At 48.6% G+C, this 19,816-nt stretch overlaps 1 protein-coding gene across 1 annotated transcript in view; it reads left to right on the forward strand.

The window, feature by feature from the left end:
- GRID2IP (Grid2 interacting protein) overlaps positions 1 to 19,816 on the forward strand; it is a 108,825-nt gene that overhangs the window by 79,221 nt on the left and 9,788 nt on the right. The window contains 6 exon segments of the mRNA XM_070955144.1: positions 5,436 to 5,840; positions 6,870 to 6,957; positions 8,855 to 8,944; positions 11,219 to 11,415; positions 12,693 to 12,848; positions 18,573 to 18,659. Coding sequence (XP_070811245.1) covers positions 5,436 to 5,840; positions 6,870 to 6,957; positions 8,855 to 8,944; positions 11,219 to 11,415; positions 12,693 to 12,848; positions 18,573 to 18,659 — 1,023 coding nt within the window.

Consider the following 19,816-nt stretch of genomic DNA (forward strand, 5'->3'; position numbering starts at 1 on the left):
TGGGGACTTCAACTCCCAGAATTCCTCAGCCAGCACATGCTAGTCCCCTACAGAAACCCTTAATGCAGGGGTGGAATTCAGCCGGTTCGGAACGGTTCGGGGGAACCGGATGTTAATTTTAATCTGGTTCGCCGAACCGGTAGTTGCAAGGACTGGCTGATCCCGCCCACCCTGCCCCTCCCAGGATGGGTGGGATCAGCTAATCCTTGCAACTACTGTGGCCCGTTTTGGATACCAGGAAAATGAAGGGCCCCCGCGGAGGCTCCGGGAGGGTGAAAAACAGGCCTACATGAAGTACCGGAAGTCTGGAAACAGGCCCATGTCCGGCCTCCGGAAGGCCTCTAGAGCCTGGGGGAGGCCGTTTTTGCCCTTCCGGAGGCTTGAGGATAGCCTCCGGAGCCTGGGGAGGGCGAAAACTCCCCCCACGCCATGGTGCAGGAAGCCGACTAGGCCACGCCCCCATGGCCACGCCCACCCAGCAACTGGGCAGAGAACTGGTTGCTAAAATTTTTCAATCCCACCCCTGCCTTAATGCCATTCTAGATGAATAAATCTTCCAGACTTTTCTTGAAAACAGCACAAATACAGCCCGATGCCCCCACAGGCTGGAAAGGGAGGCTTGGTCCTGCTTATCTCTTTTATCATTCTTGTTTCTTGTACTTCAGCATTATTGCACCGGGAATTGGCAGGTGGTGCCTTTGTGTCTGGCTTTCTGATTTCACAGCACCTGTGAACCACCCACAAGTTCCACACCTATGCACTGCCCTTCGAGCACTCTTGTAAGAAACGAGAACGTTTGCTAAAGCCCCAAAAGACCTCTCCGTAAGGACCTGTGTGGCCTTGGCTCCCTCCTGAATGCAAATTCCTGTGCGTGGGCAGGAGGGCATCACCTCGCAAACCTAGGCTGAGCTAGTTAGTATTGGGATGGGAGGCCACTGAGTAATCCCAGAGCTGGAAACGAATCTGGGAAGAAGAAAAATAGCATTTATACTTATATACCGCTTTACAGAACATTGCCCTCCCCCCAACAATTTGGGTCCTCATTTTACCCACCACGGAAGGCTGGAAGGCTGAGTCAACCTTGAGCCTGGTAAGGATTGAACTGCTGGCAGTGGGTAGAGTCAGCCTTCTATACTGCATTCTAACCATTAGGAAGGAAGGAAGCAAGGAAGGAAGGAAGGAAGGAAGGAAGGAAGGAAGGAAGGGCCATAGAATAGCACTTAGACTTATATACCGCTTCATAATGCTTTTACAGCCCTCTCTAAGCAGTTTACAGAGTCAGCATATTGTCCCCAACAATCTGGGTCCTCCTTTTATCGACCTCGGAAGGATGGAAGGCTGAGTCAACCTTGAGCCTGTCAGGATCGAACTGCTGGCAGTGAGCAGAGTCAGCCTGCAATACTGCATTCTAACCACTGCACACCATGGAACGAGGGAAGGAAGGAAGGAAGGAAGGAAGGAAGGAAGGAAGGAAGGAAGGAAGGAAGGAAGGAAGGAAAATAGCACTAGCACTTAGACTTATATACCACTTCATAGAGATTTACAGCCCCCTCTAAGCGATTTACAGAGTCAGCCTCTTGCCTCCAACAATCTGGGTCCTCATTTTACCCGCCTCGGAAGGCTGGAAGGCTGAGTTAACCTTGAGCCTGGTGAGATTCGACCTGGCAAATTGCAGGCAGCTGGCAGTCAGCAGAAGTAGCCTGCAGTACTGCAATCTAACCACTGCGCCACCATGAAAATACTGCAGGGAGCCCATCTTTTATAGGCAACCCCAAGATCTGCAGAGTTGTGGCCCTGGAGTCACCCACTCATCTTGGAAGGGACTTATCTTTGGATCTGTTTTAAGATCTTTGGGTTCCAAACGCCCCCAGTTGATGCAGCAGAGTTTGTCAACTCTGGCTAATGCCAAGCCGGGCAAGAGAAGCTGGCTTGAATCCCTCCATCATTCGACAAATGACAAAAGATGAGAGCGTGTGTGTGTGTCAAACTATTTTGCAAAACACCAAAAGGCGAGATGAAAAACAATGGCTGGAAACTAACCAAGGAGAGAAGCAGCCTGGAATTAAGGAGATACTTCCTTTAGAGCGAGAACAATTAATCCGTGGAACAGCTTGTCTTCAGAAGTTGTAGGTGCTCCATCACTGGAGGCTTTGAAGAAGAGACTGGACATCCATTTGTCTGAAATGGTGGAGGGTGGGTGGACTAGAAGACTTCCAAAGTCCCTTCCAATTCTATTATTCTATGTTCTGGGTTCTATGTCTGGACAGCTATTTATCCAGAATGGTGTAGTAGAGTCTCCTTCTTGGGTAGATGATTGGATTAAGGTCCCTTCCAACTATGTTGTTCTGTATATGTATATGAGAGGCAAATTTTGTATATGAGAAGCAAATCAGTTTTTATGCAGACATCTTTGTCAGGATTCTTCTTACGGCAACGTATTTATGGGACCGGTTGTAACAGCTTTTCAGTTTGACAGTTTGGAGCCATCTGTGTGCTAGTAAACATCAAAAGGAAGAGAAAAACAACAGGCTTGGGGGGGAGCCAAATGGGTCTTTATTTTATTTACTGAAACATAAAATGCACACTCGAGAGGCTCTGTGATTAACAGACGGAAAGAGAATTAAAATACAAGAAGGATCTGCAGGCCAAAATGTCCTCCTCTAAAACAGGGATCTCCAACCTTAGCAATTTTAAGAAAATTTTAAGACGTGTGGACTTCAACTCCCAGAATTCCCCAGCCAGCCAATTCTGGGAGTTGAAGTCCACACGCCTTAAAGTTGCCAAGGTTGGAGGCCCCTGCTTGAAAGAAGCAGAGTATAAATTTGGCATCTTAGGTATTGGGTTGTCTATTGGGGGGGGGCACACTTTGAATCTGGAAGGGACTGGGACCTAATTCAAAAAAGGAATTTTGCAAACCTGAAGTGGGGGGTCTTAAGCCTCTATGGACTTTTTTTGACACCTTCATCTTCCAATAATGCAAAAAAAATCCCCACCTTGATTTTGGTCCTTCCCGTTCTGAAGGCCAGAAGAAGATGCTGGGTGTTCCACCTGGGAAAACAGCAGCTCCTCTCCAGGGTGAATCAGAGTTGTCCACACACAGGATGTCGTCAAAAAGTCAAGATGGTGGCCACAACTATGATTGAAGCACGTAGGACACATAAAAAGCAAGCAGAGCTTCAAACACACCATTGTAGTCACCATCCTGACTTTCTGACCTCAGGCTGTGGAAACCCCAGGAGGAATTAAGCAAGTATCTCAAAGGACTTTAGAGGACAGGAAAGCCTCTTCCAGGTAGACATGTCCTGGGGTCTAGGACAAGTTGCTGCAGTCATCTTGCCACGGCCAACTCATCATAACCAACTCGCCACGGCCAACTCATCATGGCCAACTCGCCATGGCTAACTCATCATGGCCAACTCGCCACAGCCAACTGATCATGGCCAACTCATCATGGCCAACTTGCCATGGCCAACTCATCATGGTCAACTCACCATGGCCAACTCATCATGACCAATTCGCCATGGCCAAGCCATCATGGCCAACTTGCCATGGCCAACTCATCATGGCCAACTCATCATGGCCAACTCATCATGGCCAACTTGCCATGGCCAACTCGCCATGGCCAACTCGCCATGGCCAACTCATCATAGCCAACTCACCATGGCCAACTTGCCATGGGACAATTTGCCATGGAACAAGAGTTAGACTAATACTGAAGAAATGGTGGAATATCATCATTAAAGAAAGGATGCCAAAGGAAGGACAAAATGAAATGTGAATGGTAAAAAAACCAAAATAATCTTTAAATAATTTTAAATAATTAAATTGAATTGTTGAATTATTCCGCAGAGAGTTTCCCACAGTGAGTTGGCCTGGGTGAGTTGTCCTGTGGCAAATTGGCCATGGCGAGTTGGCTGTGACAAGTTGTCCCATTCCACCTCCTGGGGCAGGCACACGGAGAGCAAGGGAGGAAGATGCCTTCTCCTAGCCATTTTAATGTGCCCACCAGATGCCAATTTGTCAGGGGTGGCATAAGAGTCACCCTTCCTCTTCCCCTATAGACTCTGTCCAACCAATAAAACCTTTGGTGGCTTAAGATGAACCACATGCTAAGGTCTAACCACATACTGATCCTGACTGGATCAGCATTGCGATTCCCATTGCAATCGCAACCACAAATCAGCCAACCCCCCCCCCTTTTTTTTTGTAAACTAGTTTTATTAGAATTTTTCTTTCATCATACAAATTTTATGAACATGAGTGTTGACCAGGTCCATCTGATACATCTTAGATATATTAATCTTTATAATCTATTCCAATCTTCCCATTTTTTCCATATTAATTTCTTTTATATAATTCTTTATCACAAATTAATCATTTTTCACCATATCTTGTTATTTCAGCTTCTCCCATATTGTTCTTTTTTTTTCCAAGTGCATTTTACATGTTTCCAATTTCAGCCATAATATTCTTTTTTCCATACTTCTTTATCTTATCTTAATCTCTTCTTAATACATAATACATAAACAGTATCACTATCTGCCCTTAATTCCTAATCTCTCACAACAACATCAATTCATTATCTTATTTCTCCATTTCAAAATATATTTCTCAAAATCCCCATCCCGCTTTTTAACGTTTCAATTTTGTCTCTTAATTTAAATTGTCTTCAGAATTAAACCAAATTGCCATTTCACATTTCATCTGCTATTCTGTTGTACTATATGCAATATGCATCATCATATTCAAATCTTACATTAAAACCTTTTAACTTAATTGACCATCCACAACAAATCAGCCAACCTTATTTGTGATGTGGGGTGGAAACAGACCAGTGGTGGAATTCTATTTCTTTTACTACCAGTTCTGTGGGTGTGGTATGGCTTGGTGGGCGTGGCAGGGGAAGGATACTGCAAAATCTCCATTCCCACCCCACTCTGGGGCCAGCCAGAGGTGGTATTTGCCAGTTCTGTGGGCGTGGCTTGGTGGGTGTGGTGTGGCTTGGTGGGCGTGGCAGGTGAAGGATACTGTAAAATCTCCATTCCTCTCCCACTCCAGGGGAAGGATACTGCAAAATCTCCATTCCCACCCCACTCCAGGGGAAGGATATTGCAAAATCCCCATTCCCTCCCCACTCTGGGGTCAGTCTGAGGTGGTATTTGAAGGTTCTTCGAACTACTCAAAATTTCCGCTACCAGTTCTCCAGAACCTGTCAGAACCTGCTGAATAGCACCCTTGCCACAGACCAACAACTCTGAAAATAATCATATTTTCTGAGGGTGAAGATGGGGAGGATGGCATTTGTTTATTATATATGTTTGTCCCCTTTTCCTGGAGACAGATGCTCCCTCCGCACCTGTCCAAATGATACAATGTGCTTGTGAAGTTGGGATGCCCTGCGCCTTACCTGCCCATCCCTGCCCTTCTCTCCCCAGATGAGTTTCCACGATGACCAGGGCAGCTACATGGCCAATGACCGCAGCAGTGCCAGCGACGGCTTGAGCAGCAGCGAAGGGAGTTCCCTGACCTACTCCATCTTGTCAGACCACCTCCCCCCACCTCCGATCAGCCCACCCCCCAGACCTCCGCAGTTCCACGACCCCCAGGAAGAGCCCAGGGCCATGGAGGCAGCCCAGAGCGGTCCCTCCGGCCCCCATCCCACAGCTCAGCTCACCCTACCTCCTCCCCCTCCTCCCCCTCCCCTTCCTCCCCCAATGCCCTGTGTGCCCCCTCCGATGCTACAAGGAAGCGTTCACCGCAGGAGTGAGTCCAACCACATGAGTGTTAAGCGGCTGCGCTGGGAGCAGGTGGAGAACTCGGAAGGCACCATCTGGGGTCAGGTAGGATCAGAGCCCCAATGGAGGTGCATGTGTAGGACAAGGAATGGCAGGACCGGATGGGAGGCGGAGTGAAAAGAGGAATCGGCCTAGAATCCCTACATAGCCAGAAGCAAACTAAGTCAATCCCCCTTGAGTTGCTGTTGACCCTTCTCTAACTCCAACCAAGCGCTAACCATTAGCTGAGAAGATTCCTGTGCATAGGCAAATAAATCAGCTTAATGGAACCTTCATGTGTGGACCTGGTCTTTCCTGCCTGACCGCATGATGACCCCGTCTCCTCCCACCCTGGGCCCTGCTTTGTGGAAATCCTGACTTGGTGGCTCAAGTGGCTAAGACACTGAGCTTGTCGATCAGAAAGGTCGGCAGTTCGACGGTTCAAATCCCTAGTACAGGTCTCCTGTGTGAGCAGGGGGTTGGACTAGATGACCTCCAAGGTCCCTTCCAACTCTGGTACTGTTATAGAAATCCTCTGAGCTTTCCTCTCTGACTGATTAAAATGCCTGATGTGTGTGTACACCTTGCCACAACCTATGCCAGTTAATGATATGATTTCGAACGCTGTGCTAAGCTTTCCTTATTCTTTCCGTGTATATTTCTACAGTTACGAAAAAGGCACGCAAAGTACATTTGGGGCACCGTGGGGCACTAGAGGCCTTGATTATAAAGCTGTTTGGGCAGGGAGATGCCCCACCCTTTCTGCAGATTGTCCTCTTGTTGCTTTGGGGGGGGGAGTGAGAGATAAATAAGCAATATTTGGTCCCCAAAGAAGAACTGATCATTTCAGTTGCATGCCTGGCCGTTTGGGGAGAGGCAGGTGGGCTTGTCAGTAACTCCTCCTCCAGGTTCCTTTGTGGCCTTGGTGCCAACCTTTGCTTGGTGGGGGCCAGGCAGGGGATTTAGTGCAAAGTGCTGGGCAGCCAGCAGTTGGGCTGAGTGGGCATCGGCCAGGAGGCCCCAGGGCCCTTAGAAGAGCCAAGGGTCAATTTGGCTCTTGGTGTATGACTGCCTGTTTCTTCCTTCCTGGCCTAGCTCGGGGAGGATTCGGACTATGACAAGCTAAGCGACATGGTCAAGTACCTGGATCTCGAGCTGCATTTTGGAACCCAGAAGCCAGCGAGTGAGTGTGGGGTCTCTGCCCAGCAGGGGCTTCTGGAAAGGGGGCTTGCTTTAGCGAGGGGCAAGAGAAGCAGCTCACCTGGGCATTTGGTGGTGCCGCAGCCCCCTCTTACCCGGCTTGGGAGTAGGGGCTGCTCACATGGTGGATTTGCTTCTCTCTGTGGGGCTTCTCCTGCCTCTGTGCTCCCCTAGACATTTCCCCACAAGCCCTTTGCTTGCTGACTCAGGACAGCATCGCTTTGCTTCCCAGCTGCTCCTGGGGTGTTCTTAGCTTTCTGTTGGAGCTTTTCTGGCTCATTCTTGCTTGCTTCTACCCCACTGCTCCTCAAATCTAGGCCAATGCTGGTATGTGGGTCACAGCTGGGCAGAGAGTGGGCGGGCAGGTGAATTGCCAAGCCTTTTACTCCAATGCTCCCAGGGGGGAAGGGAGGAGTGGGGAGCCATCCACACATTTGCAAAGCAGGTGGATTCTGAAGTCCTTCCTCCCTCCGCTCTTCTGTGGGGCCATCCAGGCTCTCCAGATATGATAAAAACTTCAGCCCCCCATAATGCCCAGCCTTTGCTCTGGCCATCCTGGATGTCGCTGGAGTGATAACTCAGAGGCTGATGAAGAGAGGTTTTGAAGAGCCCCTTTTGGTCGTTCAGCGGATGGGATGTCCGTCATGGCAGTGACCCTTACAACGTCTTGCAAGTTACGGGGCTATTTGAAGATGCAGGCGGCCCAGGTTCAAACCCACCTGTGGCCAGAGAAGCTGATGGGATCATGTTGGCCAGTCGTGCTCTTCCCCCACACCCCCAACCTACCTGACAGGGTGGTTGTTTGAAGAAAAATGTGGGTAGAATATATAATGCTTTGAGCTCCAGGAATTCACTAACTTCTCATTTGGATCTTCAAATCAATTTTTGACTCCTGATGTCGGCCTGGACTGGTCCCTTCAGTTTCTTTGTCAAGGTTTTTCAGGAGTGGTTTGGGACTTGTAACCACTGCACTGAACTGGTTCTCTAACTAATAAATGAATAAATAAATATATTTGGCTGTAATCATTATTCCCATATGAAGAGGCAACCTGAAGCCGAAACGGACTTCCTTATGGCTGCTGGGAAGTTCATGGCTCACAAATTTAAGGATACCCCTCAGCCAGAAGTGCCTGGGCTCCCCCTTATAGGTCTTTAGAAACCCACAAACATCCTCACCGTTGCCCTCCAGAACTGGTTTTCAAAGGTAGACTGCCTCTAAGCTTGGAGGCAGATCATTGTGCCTGTTGCTGAGTTTCCCTTTTGAGCCTCGGACTGGGGTTGGTCATGCCAGAGGGACCGGGGGTGAAATCTACTTACCTTCCTTACCGGTTCGGAAACGCATGCGCTGCGCGTGTGCACACCTGTGCATGCGCAAAACCTTCTGTGCATGTGCAGAAGGTAAAAAAAAACATTACTTCCTGGTTAAAACCAGGAAGTAATGACACCCAGCTGGCGATAGCTTCCAGATCGTCGAACCACCAGGGAAAGATCGCTACCGGATCGGCCGATCCAGTCCGATCCGATCCGGGAGCATTTCACCCCTGAGAGGCATGTTGGGCAGAAGGCAAAGGTGACATTCTGGGTGGGCCAGTTGGGGAAGCCAGGTGAAGAGGTTCAGGCTTTGAAAAGTGAAGATGAGGAGTCTTCCCCCCCCCAAGAAGCAATGGGGAATTAGGGGGTGCTGATGCTGGCTGGGTCTGAGATGTTCTGAGCATCTCATGCCTTTGACTTGGAGATTCCAACTTGTCCTGGGATGCTGTGGGTGCCCCCCAGGAACTTCCAGGATGCCCAACGCATATCATGCCAGTTCTACAGCTTCATTTTTTTCTCCTTCCCAAGGCCTCTTGGACCCTCTCCTTATCTCACATTAAACCTTTCAGTTTCTTTTCCAGAGCCGAGCCCCTTGCCGGAGCCCCTTAAAAAAAAGCACCTGGTTGAGATTCTGTCCCACAAAAAGGCCTACAACACAGGTGAGTAACAGCTGGCGGGCCGTGTGTGTGTGTGTGTGCGGAGAAGACCTCAGGGCAATGGACAGGTAGACGGAAACTTTGCCCAAGCTGGGGGTATCCATAGGTGTGCACATTAAAAAAAATGGGGTGCTTGGATTGCCCCATTGCTGCCACTGTCTCGATCTTTCTAACTACATCCTGCAGTTACCCACACCATCCCATACTCCTGGAAGGAAGGTAAGATATCATATAACGGTGCTGGGTCTCATAAATGGAAGGGACGAATCAGCATACAGGGAAGAAGTCCAAAAGGTATCTGCATGGCATTCAAAAAACGACTTACATCTAAATACTAGTAAGACAAAGGAGATGGTGCTAGATTTCCGGAAGCACAGAGAGGAACCTGTCCCACTGTATATCGAGGTGTGTGGGGGGGCTGTATGGAGAGGGTTTCCTCTTTTAAATTCTTGGGAGTGCTTATTAGTCAAGATCTCACCTGGAAAAACCACATGTCCCTGGTGATTGGCAAGGCCCAACAGAGACTTCATTTCCTCAGAGTCCTGCGAAAAAATCAGGTGGAACAACAGCTGATGACCTCTTTCCAGTGGTGGGATTCAAGTAATTTAACAACCGGTTCTCTGCCCTAATGATTTCTTCCAAAAACCAGTTTGCCAAACTGCTTAGAAAGTTAACAACCGGTTCTCCCGAAGTGGTGCAAACTGGCTGAATCCCACCACTGCCTCTTTCTATAGGTCCACGATAGAAAGTGTCCTCGCATACTGCATTGCAGTATGGTACGCTGGTTTAACTGCTCCAGACAGGAAGGCACTACAGCAAAGTGATCAATTCAACACAAGAAACCATTGGTTACCTTCAGGGGTGAAATGATCCCAGTTCGAATCGGATCGCCCAATCCGGTAGCGATGGCAGCGGGTGGTTCGGAGAACTGGTAACAAAAATCTCTCCTCCCCCCCCCGCCGCCCATGCCCAGCTGAGCCGCGCGATCATCAGAGGCTTTTTTTTTTTACTTTTAAAAGCATTTTTTCTACAACCTCTTCGGCCAAAAAAAAATGCTTTTAAAAGAAAAAAAAAGCCTCTGATGATTGCACGGCTCAGCTGGGATCATCAGAACCTTTTAAAAGCATTTTTTTTACAACCTCTTTGACTGAAGAGGTTGTAGAAAAAATGCTTTTAAAAGTAAAAAAAAAAGCCTCTGCCGATCAGGCAACTCAGCTGGGATCGTCAGAGGCTTTTAAAAGCATTTTTTTTACAACCTCTTCGGCTGAAGTGGTTGTTTAAAAAATGCTTTTTAAAAGGCTCTGATGATGCCAGCTGAGCTGCGCAATCATCAGAGGCTTTTTTTTTTTTTTTTACTTTTAAAAGCATTTTTTTTGGCCGAAGAGGTTGTAGAAAAAATGCTTTTAAAAGTAAAAAAAAAAAAAAAGGTTGGCCATGCCCACCCAGTCACATTACCCTCCCCCCCCCCCCAAGCCACATTGACAGAACCGGTAGTAACAAATTTTACATTTCACCACTGGTTGCCCTCTAAGCCCACTGGATGACATCGCCAGGTCTCGCTGCTTTAGCAGACTAAGGAAGATACTCAGAGATGATTCACAGCCTGGTCAGGGTCTCTTCGCACTTCTACCATCGGGCAGAAGACATCAAAGCATAGCCAGCCAAACAAATAGGTTTAAAAATAGTTTCTATCCTTGGGCTGTCAGACTCTTAAACACAACCACAATCACTCCATCCACACGCAGAAACATATGACTAGCTTTTCTTTTTCTTTCTTTTTCTCCCCCCCTCCCCAATTACTTGCATAGGGATTATTCTTTATACTATTTATGCTGTTTGTATTTTTTGTCATGGGTTGCACCAGTGAAGCTAAAATCAATTTCGTTGTATACTGATGTGCAATGACAATAAAGGCTATACTACTATATCAGTCAGAAGGCTGGAAGGGCCCTTGGAGGTCATCTAGACCAACCTTCTGCCCAGTACAGGAATCCTCATGCCACTCTGGACCAATGCCCCTCCAGTCGTTTCTGGAAAACGTTTGATGATAAAATTAAAAAATAAACAGGTCTGTGGCAGAAAGTGCCACCATCCTTGCTTGAATGTCACTGGGTGGGGTGGGGTGGGGTGATGACAGGACAGTCGAGACCTTGTGCTGCCCTGCTGGATGAGGGGAGGGGGCATCCGTGTGGTCTTGGCTGGTCCTGGCTGAGAAACCAAAGCCACTTCGGCAAAGTCTACCCGGTGTCCTGGCTGATGCTTTTCTCCTCCGGCCAGCCATCTTGATTGCGCACCTCAAGCTCTCGCACATCGAGCTGCGCCGGATCCTCCTGAGCATGGACAGCGACCGCCTGGAAGCCTCCCACATCAAGCAGCTGCTGCTCTTCGCGCCTGACGCCAAGGAGGTGCAGCACTTCCACAGCTACCAGGGAGACCCCAGCAAGCTGAGCGAACCGGACCAGTTTGTCCTGCAGGTGAGTCTGAGCGAGGTGCCGGCAAAGCCTGTTTGGGGGGGGGAAGCGAGAACAGTCCAGTTGGGGGTCGGTGGGGGGACATGAAAGTGTTTAGAGGATGGGTGCATTTGCTGGGCTGTATGCTAAATAAAGCCAGGTCATGACACACACTTGAAAGTAAATCAGGAAGACTAATTGTGGAGTGTGTCTGGCAAGAACGAAGAACGCTTATCTACAGGAAATATGCACGTGTAAATCTTGTAACAATTCTGGGTAGTTAGAAAGCTGATAAAAGTAACAAGAGTTAGACAACTTGCAGGCCTCAGATAAAAATTAGGAATTGTGATGGCCTGCAGCCAATAAAATGTGTATTAGATAACTCCTGGGGTGTTTATTAGCCAAGTCTTAGGAATAGGGACAGCTAGAGAACAATAGAACAAATTGTAGAATTATTACTAAAATGTTTATTAGATTATATTTCTCGCCTTGTCCTGCCTTCTCCTTTAGTGAAAATGTATAAAGCTTTCTTAATCCTTTGTTCTTGGTTCTTGGCATTTTGGCCAGGAGCCCTTTTCCTTGGAGTACTCCAATAAAAAGCAAATAGAAAACCTGCACCTCGTGTCTGGCGTCCACCATTGGCTTCGGCACCAGGCTCAGACCCGAATTGGGGACAATACATTATCTGTGGAAAACCTCTTTGGGGCGATTGGTGTTGGAGTAACCCCCTCACCAACCCAAGGGTAAACCAAGACGAATGTGGGGCTCTGGCGACTGTGGCCCAGGTTGTGTTGGACAAGATGCAGGTGTCAGGATTCATAAACCTGGAGGTTTATCTGTGTCCTCAGGGTCACCTGAGTGGTGCAAATGGTTCCTATAGTCTGCAATTTTCCCTCTGGAAATCCATTCCTACTCCCACACCACTCCAAGGGTGTTCATCCCAAATTGCATAGCTAAAAGTCTGTAGAAATTCTCAATCATCCAGATTATGGTTGACATGGAAAAACTGCAGACTACAGGAACCAGGAGCACCACTCAGGTGTCCCTGAGGACACAGGTAAACCTCCAAGTGTTTCAAGGACCCTCTAAAAGGATGCAAATGACCAGCTGTCTGCAAGGAGTATAAATCCTTCCATTCCCCACCAGCCTGTCAGAGCTGAAGAAGCTTCTTGGATGAGAAGCGAAACGTCTTCAAAAGAAAAACCAAGAAAGTCCAATTGCCTCCTGAAAAAGCACCTTTGGGACAACCAGGACCTGGATGACTGAGAATCTCCATAGACCTTCTTTTCCTTCTCTTCCAGATGCTTTTGGTGCCTGAGTATAAAACCCGCCTGTGCAGCCTTCACTTCAAGACAACCCTGCAGGAGAAGGTGGAGGAGATTACGGCCAGCTATGAGTGTATCTACAATGCTTCCCTGGAACTGAAGAATAGCAAGAAACTGGCCAAAATCTTGGAGGTCGGTCAAATAATATTCCTGTTGCTAGTAGTGGCCACCAGAGGGCCACCACTCCCTTCTACTCTGCCACCTGTTGGCAATTCCCAGACTTTTAGGGTGTGAAGAGTCCCATCAGCTGCCTCTTCTTTGATCTCTCTCTCTCTCTCTCTCTCTCTCTCTCTCTCTCTCTCTCTCTCTCTCTCTCTCTCTCTCTCTCTCTCTCTTTCTCTTTCTCTCTCTCCTTCCCTCCCTCCCTCCCCACCCCACACGACATCAGCATAATGCTGCTTATTCTTTGTGAGTCTTCATGTTTTCTCAGTGTTCCTTTCACTTCTTTTGATATCTAAAACTTCTGGTTTTTTTTAGAAGGAAGTGAAGAGCGGGTCGTTCTAACAGAGTTCTCTTCAGGGAGGCCCCTCTCTACTTTTGGTCTTCTACCACCAGCAGCAAAGGTCATGCTGTCTGGGAAGGTGCCAGTTCGGGGCCAGGCACCCCCTGACTCAGCCCTGTTGTCTCTTGCAAATATGCTTTGCATGGCAGTGGAGGGGATACTGCTTAGGTGGAGAGCTTGGCCCTTCCCCACAAGGAGGGGAGCATGGAAGGCTAGAATTCTGGGGGGGAGGGGGTTTCCTATGGTCTTGGTTTAACCCTGCCCGCACTCACTACAATTAGGGGTCCTGTGTTTTAGTCCTGCGTGTCGGGCAATCCCTGCAACATCCAGAGATGCTTCTTATGAAGTAAAAGGGTAGGTTGGCTGTGCTGCTGCCCTGATTGGTGGGGACTGAGCTCTGCCCACCACTCCCTCTAACATGCAGGATAAACCACATAGCCCCAGAGGGCCAAACGGCTTGCAAAGGCCAATCGGAGCCAAAAGCAGAGAGGGGCTTTCGCGTCTCCCCTCCTGACTATTGCCTCCCTTTATACAACCCCTGGTTGTATAAACAGAGGCATAGAATCAGGGGTGGGCTTCAAAAATGTTAGCAAGGGGTTCTTTGCCCGGTTGTTGGGTGGGCGTGGCTATGGTGGGCGTGGACTAGTCGGCCTCCTGCACCACGGCGGGAGGGGGGCATTTTTGCTCTCCACGGGCTCTGGAAGCTTTCGTTGAGCCTCCGGGAGGGCGAAAATGGCCTCCTCAGGCTCCGGAGGCCCTCTGGTACAGTGGTGGGTTTCAAATTTTTTTACTACCGGTTCTGTGGGTGTGGCTTGGTGGGCGTGGCTTGGTGGGCGTGTCAGAGAAAGGTTACTGCAAAAAACCCCATTTCCTCCCGATCAGCTGGGACTCGGGAGGCAGAGACTAGATGGAGGTGGGGCCAGTCAGAATTTTTACTACCAGTTCTCCAAACTACTCAAAATTTCCACTACCAGTTCTCCAGAACTGGTCAGAACCTGCTGAAACCCATCTCTGCTCTGGTAGGCCTGTTTTTTACCCTCCCCGATCTTCTGAGCATGCCCTGCGCTTACCTGCATCCAAACGGGCCGTGTGGGGACTCCTGGTGGGCGGTGCCAGCCAGGAGTGGGATTTGGGGGTTCTCCGAACTGCACAGAATCTTAGCTAGAGGTTCTCCCGAACCCCTGCGAACCCCCAGCAGCCCACCTCTGCATAGAATCAAAATCACATGACGCGTGATTTTAAAGTAAGGCCACACCTGTAATATAGCATCCAGTTTTGGTCACCACATTACAAAAAAGATTTTGAAATTTTGGAAAAAGTGCAGAGAAGAGCAACTAAAATGATTAAAGGCCTGGAGAGTAAGACATATGAAGAACGGTTGCAGGAATTGGGTTTGGCCAGTCTAAAGAAAAGAAGAATTGGGGGTGATATGAGAGCAGTGTTCCAGTATTTGAGGGGCTGCCACAAAGAAGGGGGGGTCAGTCTATTTTCCAAAGCACCTGAAGGCAAGAAAGAAACAATGGTTGGAAACTAATCAAGGACAGAAGCAACCTGGAATTAAGGAGAAACTTCCTAACAGTGAGGACAATTAACCAGTGGAACAGAAGTTGCCTCCAGAAGTTGTGGGTGCTTCCGTCACTGGAGGTTTTTAAGAAGAGACTAGAAAGTCACTTATCTGAAATGGTATAGGGTCTCCCGCTCGAGCAGGGTGTCAGACTAGAACAGGGGTCACCAACCTTTCGGACCTCAGGGACCACTAAATATATAATTTTAAATCCCTCACATCAAGGGGCGCCTCGCTGACTCTACTCACCCGTCCTAGCCACTCCTCGCCTGCCTGCACGACTCTTTAGGGTCCCAACAGAAAGCAGTTGTTGGAGCTAAGCAGCCACCACAAGAAAGAGTTGGCAAAACAGCTCAATTCAAATTGGATCTGATTGAGAAGGAGGCTCAGTAGAAGCAACTCACTGAGGACTAGGAGCATAGACTTTCCAAGCAGAGGGAAGACCTGCAGGAGTGCAAGGCCAGGTACCAGCGCCTGGAGGCTCAGCGGGCTGAGATGGTCAGCCAGTTCCAGGCCATAATACAGTCCCACTGGAACATGGTCCTCTGGCTCTTCAACACCAGTGGCACTTCCCTCCAGCCTTCGCCCAATGCCCCACACCAGGAGGCTGAAGCAGACCCCGAGTTGAATTTCTGCCCCCCTCCAACCTGCACAAAAAGACCCTGAAGGGGGAGACTCTCTGCAGCAACACAAACATTCATTGCACGTATCCGGCCCAGGGGCCGTAGTTTGAGGACCCCTGACTTAGTGCAATATAAAAAATGCAAATAATTTTTCTTCAGACCACCAAAATTTTCTTGTGGACCACCGGTGGTCCACGGACCACCAGTTGGTGACCACTGGACTAGAGGTCTTCTAGTTTCCAAGCTCTATTTTGATTGACTGCAACACCCCCCCCCCCAAAAAAAAGCTGTCTTTCTTTGAAGAGAAGCCACCTTGGAGCTTCAGAACATGCATTAAACAACAACAGGAATTGGACCCCAGGAGCAAAACAAGCAGCGGCACACGCTCTAAATGGCACCTTGCACCCACTCAAAATGCCATAAAGGACACCTGGTTAACCTCCTTTGCTGGCTATCAATTAACTCAGGGTTAGTGGGGGGAGACATGCTGCTTGGACAGCCCTGGAGCCCTCTGTCCTCATCAGTTCAGCAGACATGGAGCTCCCCTGATTCAGTTCACGTGCATGGCCTGGAAACTGACCGGGCTCTCTAGTGGTGGACTCAGCAGAGGGACTCCTGATCTGGTCTTTCTTCAGTGCCTCCTGAAGCTGGAACAGATTCTGAGGATTCCCAAAGAGGCAATGGTGTTCTTTGGAGGCTTGCTATGGAAGTAAGAAGGGGGGAACCTACCCTGGGGGCCCTCTGGATGTAGAGGGACATTGCGCCCTGCCCCCTCCTCCCAGAACCTCCTCTATGAATGATCCACCAGGCCTTCCAAGCATCTTCTGATCTGAAGAGCTGAGAGCACTTCACTTGAGCAACTTGCCTGGGTTCACACAATAACATCTTGAAGGGCTGTTTTGCATCACAGCAGCCTAAAATATGCTGCCTTGGCAAAACTAAGAAGGGCTGCCTGCACTGCTTGACCCCTCTTCTGCCTTGGGAACAAAGCAAACAAGGAATCTGCCCACACCAGAAGTGGTGGGAGTGGGGAGAGGAGAGAAACAGTCTTGGCTCTGGGGCCGTGCCAGGGCTGGGGATCCCTCACTGCCAACCTTGATCCAAGAAGGCGACACAGAGAATTGGTCGCCAGGGACCGTGCTCTCTGCTTCACTCCCAGTGGCCAAGGCCAGAGTGGGAGGGGAAGGTTTGGGACCCTTTTCCCCACCCTGGAAAAACCAGTTTGCTTCCCGAAGTGCCACTCAGTGCACCCCTCCAGTGAAGATGGCAGTATGGCACTGCAGGGGTGAGAGCAGTAGAAATCCGGGGAAGCTATGCCAGCTTTCCCTTAGTGATGCAGTCTGTGTGAGTTTTATACACTTTTTTTTGGCCACCAAGTGAATCCAGCTTCCCCATTGCCTGTGTTTGTTGGAAGCTGGCTGGGAAGGTGGCAAGGTCACATGACCCTGGAATGCTGCAACTATTGAAATACATGCCAATTGCCAGGTGCCCAAATCTTAAATCAAGACTTAAAATGGACACCTAACATCAAAAACATCAAAAAAGCACAACAAAGAATGTTCTTTCTGCGCCAACTCAGGAAGTTCAAACTGCCCAAGGAGCTGCTGATCCAGTTCTACAGAGGAATGATTGAGTCTGTCATCTGCACCTCCATAACTGTCTGGTTTGGCTCTGCAACCCAACAAGACAGACACGGACTTCAGAGGATAATTAGAACTGCAGAAAAAACAATGGCTACCAACCTGCCTTCCATTGAGGACCTGTATACTGCACGAGTCAAAAAGAGTGCTGTGAAAATATTTACAGACCCTTCGCATCCTGGACATAAACTGTTTCAGCTCCTACCTTCAAAACGACACTATAGAGCACTGCACACCAGAACAACTAGACACAAGGACAGTTTTTCCCCGAATGCCATCACTCTGCTAAACAAATAATTCCCTCAACACTCTCAAACTATTTACTAAGTCTGCATTACTATTCTTCTTCTCTTCCTTACTAGTATCTATCTCTTCCCACTTATTACCATAACCATGTTGCTTGTATCTTTCAATTTATATTGTTTTTATTTGTTTCCTACCTAGTACGATTTGATAGCTTATTAGTAACCTTGACCATCACTAAGTGTTGTATCTTTTTATTCTTGATAAATGTATTTTATTTTCCTTATGTACACTGAGAGCATATGCACCAAAGACAAATTCCTTGTGCGTCCAATCACACTTGGCCAATAAAGAATTCCATTCTATTCTATTCTATTAATTATATGACTGCAAGGATGTTGTGACTGTCTTAAGTGTAAGGGCCAATCTTAAGACACTTTTTTCAGCACTGTCGTAATTTTGAACAGTTGCTAAATGAACGATTATAAGTCGAGGACTAAACTACCTGTACCATCTCTTTTATCTGCTAATGGTCTTCCCTATCCCTGCCTCCTTCTACGGTTGCAGCTGAGGGAGGGCAATGCTGTGCAGTTTTGTCCTCACAAAACACAACCTGGGATGAAGGGTGGATGTGCTCAGCCTCATATCATACTATAGAGCCTTGGTGGTGCAGCGGACTAAGTACTGTTATGTAGCACTTAGCTGCCAGCTGCCTGCAATTAGTGCGAGTTCAAATCTCACCAGGCTCAAGATTGACTCAGCCTTCCATCCTTCCGAGGTAGGTAAATTGAGGACCTGGATTGTGGGGGCAATAAGCTGACTTTGTAGAAACACCACTTATGGGGGGGGGGCAAAAGCCCTACTAAGCAGGTATATACAAAAGAATGAAGGCTATTGCTAATAAGTGCATTGTAAGCGCCGTGAGTCTTCGGAGGAGGGCGGCATATAAATTGAACTAATAAATAAATAAATAAAATTAGCCACCTGTATTTCAGCTAGTAGGATTATCTCAGGGTGTGCTTCATTTCCAAGTGTGTAAAGTTCAGCCTAGACATTACCTCTTCTGGATGGGCTTTGGGTAGGCAGGGCTCCTAGATTTATTACACACACATAAATCCTGTGTGTGCAATGTGTACAACATGTCTCTACCTGCCACTCTCTGCCTGTTGTGTGAACCAGGACTGAATCCTGTTAATTCGGAACCAACAGACAGGACAGAAATGGGAAGAGAGGTAACAGGTGGTTTTTCTCTGATCTGTGATTCACCAAAAACTCTCTTTGCAGTTTGTGCTGGCCATGGGCAACTACCTAAACCATGGGCAACCCCAAACCAACAAAACAACCAGCTTTAAAATCAATTTCCTCACAGAGGTAAGTGGTTTCCAAACCTGGCTAGATCAGTGGTGGGTTTCAAATTTTTTTACTACCGGTTCTGTGGGTGTGGCTTGGTGGGCGTGGTGTGGCTTGGTGGGCGTGGCAGGGGAAGGCTCCTGCAAAATCCCCATTTCCTCCCGATCAGCTGGGACTCAGGAGGCAGAGAATAGATGGGGGCAGGGCCAGCCAGAGGTGGTATTTACCAGTTCTCCGAACTACTCAAAATTTCCACTACCGGTTCTCCAGAACTGGTCAGAAAACCCACCTCCTGGGCTAAATGGATGCTCTGCTTGGGTTAAAGAGGGAACTTTGATTTATGTGTCATCATGCCTTTAGCAACCACATTCTCTTCTCCAGATGAGAAGCGAGACCTTCTCCTTCAGGTCTCTCAATGGTGCACCCATCACTGTTGTCACCCAGACTATCTCTTCTGCTGCTGCTTGTCCTCTTTTTTTTCCTCTTTCCTTCCATCTCCCCCCCCCCCAAACGTTAGGGCTTTCTCCAGGGAGCAATAAGGATTGCATAAGGATGCAAAAAGGGATGAACTGAACAGGTTAAATTCCTCTCAAGCCCTCCGCTTCAATTAATATCTATATTCCTCTGATGCCTAGACCAGACACAGATGTCTGTGCAAGATCCAGATACACGTTGCCCCTTATTGGTCTATTGCAGGGGTGTCAAACTCCGGCCCACAGGATGCTTCGATCTGGACTGCGGGGCCGGAAATAACAAAAGACCGGGCTGCGATGCCTCTGCCAGCCAAAATTTATTTATTTATTTTATTTATTTTATTCAATTTGTATACCGCCCTTCTCCTAGTGGACTCAGGGCGGTGCACAGCCAGAAGTAAAAATGGGGCATGGGGTGGGGGGGCTCATGCAGCCCCCCCCCCAACCTGTTTTGGCTGGCAGAGTGATACAGGAGGCCATCCAGGCCAAAAATGGTGTGTGGGGGGCCACACGAGCCCCCTCCGTGCCCCGTTTTGGCTGGCAGAATGCTATAGGAGGCCATCAAGGCTGAAAATGGGGCAGGGGGGCTCACGAGGCCCCCCTGAGCCCCGTTTTGGCAGGCAGAGTGTTATAGGAGACTGTCCAGGCTGAAAATGGGGTGTGGAGGACCACACGAGGCCCCCCTGTGCCCCATTTTGGCTGGCA

Source organism: Pituophis catenifer, unplaced genomic scaffold (assembly GCF_029215685.1).
Source record: "Pituophis catenifer annectens isolate HBS135680 unplaced genomic scaffold, rPitCat1.0.hap2 SCAF_16, whole genome shotgun sequence".
Lineage (NCBI taxonomy): Eukaryota > Metazoa > Chordata > Lepidosauria > Squamata > Colubridae > Pituophis > Pituophis catenifer.